At 37.0% G+C, this 8,625-nt stretch overlaps 2 protein-coding genes across 2 annotated transcripts; both read left to right on the top strand.

Moving 5' to 3' along the window:
• LOC127746598 (uncharacterized) lies at positions 1-988 on the top strand. Its single transcript, XM_052260446.1, has 2 exons — positions 1-348; positions 407-988. The coding sequence occupies exons 1-2, from the start codon at positions 1-3 to the stop codon at positions 986-988; spliced, it is 930 nt and encodes a 309-aa protein (XP_052116406.1).
• Positions 989-6,830: 5,842 nt separating this feature from the next.
• On the top strand, positions 6,831-8,191 carry LOC107483311 (uncharacterized). The gene is made up of 2 exons (XM_016103940.3): positions 6,831-7,527; positions 7,629-8,191. The coding sequence occupies exons 1-2, from the start codon at positions 6,831-6,833 to the stop codon at positions 8,189-8,191; spliced, it is 1,260 nt and encodes a 419-aa protein (XP_015959426.3).
• The last annotated feature ends 434 nt before the right edge of the window (positions 8,192-8,625 follow it).

The raw sequence follows: 8,625 nt of genomic DNA, 5'->3' as shown, positions 1-8,625 counted from the left end.
ATGAAGTTTTTTCCTTCTTCGTTGACGAAGAATGCATTTACTTGGTTTTCAAATCTTAGACCAAATTCGATATCAATATGGGCTCAGTTGGAAACTGCTTTTTATGCCCAATTTTATCGAGAGTTGAATGTGGCAATTACTGATCTAGTAGCGTTGAAACGTGAGGATGGTGAAACCATTGATGATTATATGATTTGTTTCAAAAATGCTAGAAGTCGGTGCTATGTGTCCCTCCCTAAAAGTGAAGTGGTAAAAATAGCAATTATGGGGTTAGGATTTTATATGCGTCGAAAATTACTCAATGTGCATATTCCTGACTTAGCTCATTTGGCTGAAAGGGTTCGTCAGGTAAAAATTTTGAAAAAAGAACAAAAGGAGGTTGAAGAATAAATCTTTTTCTCAAAAGGAGAAAGTTGCTTATGTGGCCATGGAATCCTCTCATGAGGAGTCCAATTTAGAGGCAGAAGTTGATTTGTCCGAACTTAAGAAAGGCCCTCCTTATGTTTGTTCTTTACTTAAGAAAATCCCTAACATTGAGAAGTTGAATGATTCAAAAATGAAAAGTGAAAAGAGATACAGTTTTGATATTTTGAAATCTGATCAGATTTTTTATATGTTGCTTAAAGATAAACAGTTAATTTTACCGGAAGGCAGAACTTTGCTTTCGGTGAAAGATTTAAAGGGGAAACCTTATTGTAAGTTTCACCAAGCAACTAGCCATTTGACTAATAACAACTGTGTTCGTTTCAGGGATTTAATACAAGAAGCTATCGTGGAAGGACGGTTGAAATTTGATGATGGTAAAAAAGAAATGAAAGTCGATGCTGATCCTTTTGATACTGAAGCCAGCTTTGTTGAGCCACATTTTGGTGTGAATATAGTTGGAATGTTTTATGACTTTGATGTGGCTTTGGGGGATTTCGAATCGAATGTTCGTTCTATCTACCTTGATGTGGGAGATGGTTTATTGGAGTACTTGATGAAGTAGAAACTCAAAGATCGGGACGTATCTCTATTTTCTTGATGTAATACAGTATTCGATGTTGAGACTGCAGCAATTTTCGAAAAGGAGAGAATGAAGAAGGAGTTGGCTCATAAAGAAGAACAAGCTCGTCAAAAGCATCCTATTCGACGAGTGGAGGGTCAAAGTTCTAGTGGCCCTTAGAAAGGTGTTACTGTACCTATAAGCCACTCTCAGGCTTTAGGTGTACAATGGATGCAAAATTTTCAAGAAATCCAGAACAGAGATGCTCATTATAGACGTAACCCATAGTAGGGGCACAGAGGTCCTCCTCGAGGTCGATATCCTTACTTCCATGGTTGAGCCAGAGGATATCCAAGGGGTAGAGGATGAAGAGGGAAATAGCTGCCCAAGGTGTCTCATATTGACAAAGGCAAGGGAGCAACACCATCATTTCTACATTCCCGAATAGTTTTCCCGACTAATAAGGAGATGTATCCAAAAGGAGTTCTTTCCCCTGTGAAATTGGATAAGGAAAATTAGTGGTTAGTGCTTTAGATGTTGATAAAGATAAGAGTGCTGATCTGGACGAGGAATACTTTGAAGAAGGTGAAGATAAGATGGTCAGTAGCATTTTGATTATCCCAACCGAATATTTGGGAGAATATAAAGGTAATCCTATGGAGGATTATGATGTGGATTATGAGGAAGCCTTTTCGTTCATTTGATATGAGGATGAACCTGGTTATTTTCAAAGGCCTTCTGAGAAACAAAAGTCTCATTTGCGTCCACTATACATTTCTACAACTATGAGTGGGATCAAAGTAAACAACATCCTGATTGATGGAGAAGCGGCTATAAGCCTTTTTCCTGAAAGGATGCTGATGAAAGTAGGAAAACATCCTGATGATCTAATTCCTACTAACATTTTGGTAACAGACTTTTGTGGTGCTTTGACTCCTGCTAAAGGTTTAGTTAATTTGGTGGTAAAAGTTGGATTCTCTGATCGAAATATTGTCTTTGTGGTGGTGTCTTCGAGGGCAAGATATAATGCCTTATTGAGACGAGACTGGATTCATGGAGTTGGAGCTGTACCATCTACTGTGCATCATAGTGTTCTTCTTTGGACAGACGATGGAAAACCTAAAATAGTCAAGGCTGATTCGAATCTGTATGTCGAACAGTTGCATGTCGATTTCAGGGTGTATAGTCCAAAACTAAAACCTTTGAATGTTGACAGAATTTTGAATTCTTTCAATTGTGAGGGCTGTTATCTGACTTCAGAGGGTTTGAATGTGAAGTTTCGTCATCCACATCTTGATGTGCCTCTAACTGGGTGGGATTGTGCAACATAAGTGGAGATTCGAGGGCGTTCTTCGATGGCAAGTAACCAAGATGTCTCGTATTATCTGGTAACTTTAGATAAGTATTTAAGTAATTTTCTTTCAGTAGAAAATAAAGATGATTCTTCTGATGAAGTTGAATCATTTAGGAATGTAATTTCTTCTTCTTCTTGTAGTGAAAATTTGATTCCTTTGATCGAATTTAGCCATGGTTTAACTTCTCTTTGTGTTCATAATTTTAGTAATGTTGACAGTCGAACTGCTGCTTATGTAGCAGAGGTCTATTGTATTGAAAACAAAGCTGTTGTTAATCCAACAAATAATCAAGTTTGTTTCAATCCTAATGTATCTGTTGATCTATCTTTTGATTGCATCTATGATTTAGAACCCTTGGGTTTTGAAAAATATTCGGTAAAAGATGATGAATATGCAAAAGATTTCCAATCACAGGATCCTTTAAAAGAGAATAATTTGTGATCTATTGATGATGTTTGAATCACTTACATATGCAAGGACCTCGCAGTCACGTTTTGAACTGAATTATACCATCTTTTACACGAGTTGAAAGATTGTTTTGCTTGGGATTATCATGAGATGCCTGGTCTCGGTCGTTCTCTTGTGGAACATCGATTAGCGTTAAAACCAAACGCTCGACCTATAAAGCAAATGCCTCGACGATTTGCTCCCGAAATTAATCAAAAGATTAAAGAAGAGATTGAACCCTTGATTAAAGCAAAATTTATTCGAACCGCTCGTTATGTTGAATGGATTTCGAACATTGTGCTTGTAATGAAGAAGAATGGAAAATTAAGAGTGTGTATTGATTTTCGAGATTTGAATAATGCCACTACAAAGGACGAGTACTTTATGCCTATAGCAGATATGTTAATCAATTCTGTAGCAAAAAATGAGATTTTAAGTTTTATGGACGGTTATTCAGGGTATAACCAAATATTCATTGCGGAAGATGATGTGTCTAAAACTGCTTTTCGTTGTCTTGGGGCGTTGAGCACTTATGAATGGGTAGTTATGCCATTCGGTTTGAAAAATACTGGTGCAACATATCAACGTGCTATGAATACTATTTTCTATGAGTACATTAGAAAATTCATGGAGGTATATATTGCCGATGTTATGGTTAAGTTGAATTCGGTAACTCAACACATCGATCATTTGAGAAGAGCATTCATTACTATGCAGAAGAAATGATTAAAAATAAATCTTTTAAAATGTGCATTTGGTGTATCGGCAAGGAATTTCCTAGGATTTGTTGTTCATAAAAAAGGGATTGTTATCGATAAGAATAAGGCTGATGCAATCTTGACATTATCCCCTCCTAAGTTAAAGAAAGAAGTACAATCTTTTCTTGAAAAGGTTAATTATCTTCGAAGATTCATATAGAATCTTTTAGGTCGAACCCGTGTATTTGCACCTTTAGTAAAACTAAAGAATGAATCACAGTTCGAATGGACGAAAGAACATCAAGACGCTTTTGAGTCAATTAAAGCTTCTTTGTCCAAAGCATCGGTAATGGCGAATGTTCGCCCTCATGAGCCTTTAAAACTATATATTACCGCATCTGTGAACACGATTGGGTTTATGTTGGCTCAGAATGATGAGAACGGTCATGAACGAGCCATTTATTATCTTAGTCGAGTATTAACTGATATCGAGACGAGGTATTCACATATTAAAAAGTTGTGTTTGTTTTTGTATTACGCTTGCACAAAGTTAAAATGCTATATGGTTGCCAAACCTGTGAAAATCATTGCACAGACTGACCTCATTAATATGTTGACTTATCCGATGTTAAGAGGTCGACTAGGAAAATGGATGTTGGCATTAACAGAGTTTGATTTTCAATATGTCCCAGCAAAGGCCGTGAAAGGACAGCTCATTGCAGATTTTTTAGTTGATCATTCGAATAATTTGAATGACCAGGGGGCAAATATAATTGACGTGCATATCAATTATTGGAAGTTATACTTTGATGGTTCAAAGCATAAAGATGGTGCAGAAGTAGGAATTTTAATTATCTCACCAGAGAGAATTCTATCAGAATTTTTGTTTGAGTTAAAATATCCTTGCTTGAACAATGTGGCTGAGTACGAAGCTTTAATGTTGGACCTTGAAATTTTGATTGGAAAAGGGGTTTTAGAAGTTTAAATACTTGGGATTCTCAGTTAGTTTTGAAATAGTTATCGAAGGAGTTTAAATGTAACAATGAGAAGTTGCAAAAGTATTTGGCAACAGCGTGGGAATTGTTGACTTATTTTTGAAAAGTTTCATTAGTCCATATTCTGAGAATTCAAAATGAGATTGCTAATGAGTTGACTCAAATTGCTTCGAGATATAAGATATTCCCAGAAACACTAAAAAAATTGGCAAAAATTTGCCAAATATTGGTGCCTATAGATGAAAGAGAATCTTTGTGTTTAGATGAATGGAAAGATGATGATTGGAGAAATTCCATTGCTGAGTATTTGAAGAATCTCAGTATTTGAGTGGATAGAAAAATAAAGTTGAAGGCAATGAATTTTGTATTAATGGTGATGAATTATACAAGAAAGGAGTGGATGGAAGCCTTTCGAGATGTTTGATTCAAGTCGATAAAAATATTGCTTTAGGAGAAGTCCATAAAGGAATATGTGGCGCCCATTAAGCTGGGATAAAAATGAAATGGGTATTACATCGAAATTATGTTTATTGGCCTTCTATGATCAAAGACTTTATTGATTATGCAAAGGCATGTCAAGAGTGTCAACGTCATGGGGTAGTACAATAAATCCCAGCATCCGAGTTACATTCGATCATTAAACCATGGCCATTTCAAGGTTGGGATTTGAATTTAATTGGGTTGATACATCCTCCTTCATCAAAAAATCATAAATTTATTTTGGTGGCAATAGGTTATTCAGGAAGTGGGTGGAAGCTGTTCCTCTAATAGAGGTTGGGCAAAATGAAGTAATAGACTTTATTGAGGAATATATAATCTATCAATTTAGAATTCCTCAAACATTAAGTACCGATCAAGAGACTATGTTTACTGGTCAGCGAACTAAGAATTTTGCAGCTTCGAGAAATATTAATATGGTTACTTCAACCTCTTATTATGCACAGGCCAATGGGCAAGTCGAAGCGGCAAACAAAATTTTAATCAGTTTGATTAAAAAATAGATTAGAAGTAGACCTCGAACATGGCATGAGACTTTGAGTCAGGTATTGTGGGCTTATCGAAACTCACTAAGAGGATCAACAGGTACTTCTCCTTTTAAATTAGTGTATGCATGGTTGTCAAACTCGCGAGTTAACTCGTAAACTCGTACGCGTTTACGAGTTTAGCTTGTGGAATCGAGTTGACTCGAACACAAACCCATTTCTGGGTAGACTCCGGTAGACTCGGCTAGACTCACACAGAATCGCTCAAACTCGCGAGTTTGCTAGCGAGTCAACGAGTTTGAATTTGGTGCCCATTTTCGCCAAAACTGCGTCATTTTGGGTAAAAAAAAAAACCTACAGCAACTACTAACCCAGACCCAGTAAGTCAGTAACCCTAATTCGAAACCCTCACACTCCACCAAGCCCTCACTGCTCACTCTCTTCTTCTTCTCCAATGTCGCTAAATTGCCACCATCTACCGGCACCGTTGTCTGTGTCGCCACGCAGAGGCCGGACGCCTGGACGGATCCCTCATCCCTCGCCTGTCGCCTCGCCTCATCCTTCATCCTACGCAGAGGCCACGCAGAGTCGCAGAGCCTACCACCATGCAGTGCAGGTTCCTCGTCGACACCAGCCCACCACCCACGTCGAAGTACTCGATGATTCACGGCACGCTGTTCACCGCCCCTGTTCTGTGTTCATCGGCCGTCGCACTCGCCCCTGTTCTGCGTTCGTCGGCTGTCGCACTCGCCCCTATTCTGCTTCACTGCGTTTGCCTCCCTTCCCCTGTTCGTCGCCCTTGTTCTTCACTACCGATCTGCTTCAATTCTGCCCTGTTCTCCAAGGTAATTTTTTTAAAACAAATTCAAATATTAACAATTTTGGTATGAATTCTGCAATTTTAGTTTTGAACTTCTGATATTAACTTTTTAAATTTTTTTTAGTTTAGTTTAAATCATACACAGAATTGGTTAATGGGATTTGATATGTTGAAAAAAAATTAAACTGATGCTACTTCATGCTTTAATAAGTTAGTAAACTGATGCTTCTTCATGCTTCATACTTCATGGTTAAAATGTGTGGTACTGTGGTTTACTGGTTGTCTGGTTTAAACTTTAAACTATTACTTAATACTTACTTAGTTAGTGGTTTTTTTTGTTAATATGTCTGAATATCTGACTAAAACTCTGAAGTATGAAATGTTAGTGTTACTGTGTTAGTTTAGTTAGTGTTAGTTATGAATTTAGTTAGTCGATAATCTGAATCTGAATTTGTTAATGGATAATCTAAATCTGAATTTAGTTCATGGATAATCTGAATCTGAATTTGTTATCTAGGTTGTTGATTTATAGGGATAAAAATACAAAATGTCTGAGAATGTTGGTTCAGGGACAGGGTCTTCGCTTCCTAGTATTCCTAGACCAACACCTGCTATTTCTAGGAGAAAAAATGCAACTGAAAATAGAAGTGATATAGGATGGAAACATGGGATTGATGTTCAAGGAAATGGTAAAAAAGTGAAGTGTAATTATTGCTCAAAGACTATAAACGGAGGAATTTATAGATTCAAGCATCATCTTGTCGGTACTAAAGAGGATTCAGAGCCTTGTGCTTCAGTACCTGAAGAAGTTAAGGCTGTGATGTTGAAAGTCTGTGTGGAGGATAAAGAAGCATCATTGAAAAAGAGAAGATTCGGTGATGATGAGGATTATCCTGAACAAACAAAAAATGAGAAGGACAATTCTCAACAAAAGGGGAAAGATATTCGCAACTTTGTCACAAAAGAAAAAGGGGCTCAAGTTCAATCAACAATAAATCAAATAATGAAGAAGGATCTAAAGAAACAATGTGATCAACAATGTGCCATATTTTTCTATACAAGTACAATTCCTTTTAATGTTACTAAGAATTCTGAGTTTTTAAAGTTTTGTGAGATGGTTGGAAGATATAGAATTGGCTACAAACCCCCTTCTTACCATGAGTTAAGAGAAACCCAATTAAAGAAAGCAACGACCAATGTTGATGAAATGCTTACTGAGTTTAAGGCAGAGTGGAAGAGAACTGGTTGTTCAATCATGTGGATGGATGGACTGATAAAAAAAGACGTAGTATTTGTAATTTCTTGGTGAACAGCCCTAAAGGAACAGTTTTTCTTTATTCATTAGACACTTCTGACATATCAAAAATAACGGATAAAGTTGTCAAAATGCTAGAAGATGCTGAAGAATTTGTTGACGAAGAGAATGTAGTCCAAATTGTTACAGATAATGATGTTAATTATAAGGCTGCTGGAGAAAAAATGATGAAGACTAGAAAAAATTTGTACTGGACACCATGTGCTACACACTGCATTGATTTGATATTGGAGAATTTTAAAAAGAAGCTAAAGGTGCATGAAACAACCATGAAAAAGGGAAGAAAAATCATCACTTTTATCTACTCCCGGAGTATGCTCATTAGCATGTTGAGAAATTTTACAAAAGGAAAGGACTTAGTTCGGCCAGGTGCCACAAGATTCGCCACTGCCTATTTGACTCTCACTTGTCTTCATGATAATAAAGGACCGTTGATGACTATGTTTACTTCTGATGATTGGAAGACAACTAAAGTTGCATCAACGCCTGAAGGAATAAGAGTCCAAAACATAGCCTTGGATAGTAGGCTATGGAAGAATATTGTCATATGCCTCAAGACTACTGCTCCTCTCATTACAGTCCTTCGGTCTTAAAGGGAATAAGGATCCTTCGGTCTTTGATATGAGATTGGGGGTCTTCAATAATCTCATTGTTGATTTGGTTGAGTATTTGTAAGGTTCGAGGAGCTGGTTGTTGAGCCATGGGGCCTTTGCCCTTATCTTGAGAATTAACGCGAGTTGAAGGGGAACCCATTGTTGAGCAAAATGAGAAACAGGAAGAAGAAATTGCAGTTGCAGAGTAAAAGAGGGTTCAAAGTTGGAAGAGAAATTGAAATTTTAGAAAGTAAGAATTCGGGAAGTGAGATGATGGTAAGAAAATTTAATTTAAAGAAGAAGGTTTGTTTCCTAACCATTGCTATAGAGAAGAATTCAAAAAGGGTGGTAACTTCACGAAGAAGGTGAAGTGGTGGAAGAGATAGATTATAAATCGTGGAAAATATGTCAAACGGATGAAAAGTTAATGGGAA

The sequence above is a fragment of the Arachis duranensis genome, chromosome 4, assembly GCF_000817695.3.
Source record: "Arachis duranensis cultivar V14167 chromosome 4, aradu.V14167.gnm2.J7QH, whole genome shotgun sequence".
Classification (NCBI taxonomy): Eukaryota; Viridiplantae; Streptophyta; class Magnoliopsida; order Fabales; family Fabaceae; genus Arachis; species Arachis duranensis.
This window is presented reverse-complemented; position numbering and strand designations above follow the sequence as displayed.

Coding starts and splice junctions, on each gene's coding strand:
- LOC107483311 (XM_016103940.3), top strand. CDS start 6,831: ATGTCTGAGAATGTTGGTTCAGGGACAGGGTCTTCGCTTCCTAGTATT. Junction 7,528..7,628: donor GGCAGAGTGGAAGAGAACTG/GTTGTTCAATCA, acceptor TTTATTCATTAG/ACACTTCTGACATATCAAAA.
- LOC127746598 (XM_052260446.1), top strand. CDS start 1: ATGAAGTTTTTTCCTTCTTCGTTGACGAAGAATGCATTTACTTGGTTT. Junction 349..406: donor TGGCTGAAAGGGTTCGTCAG/GTAAAAATTTTG, acceptor TTTTCTCAAAAG/GAGAAAGTTGCTTATGTGGC.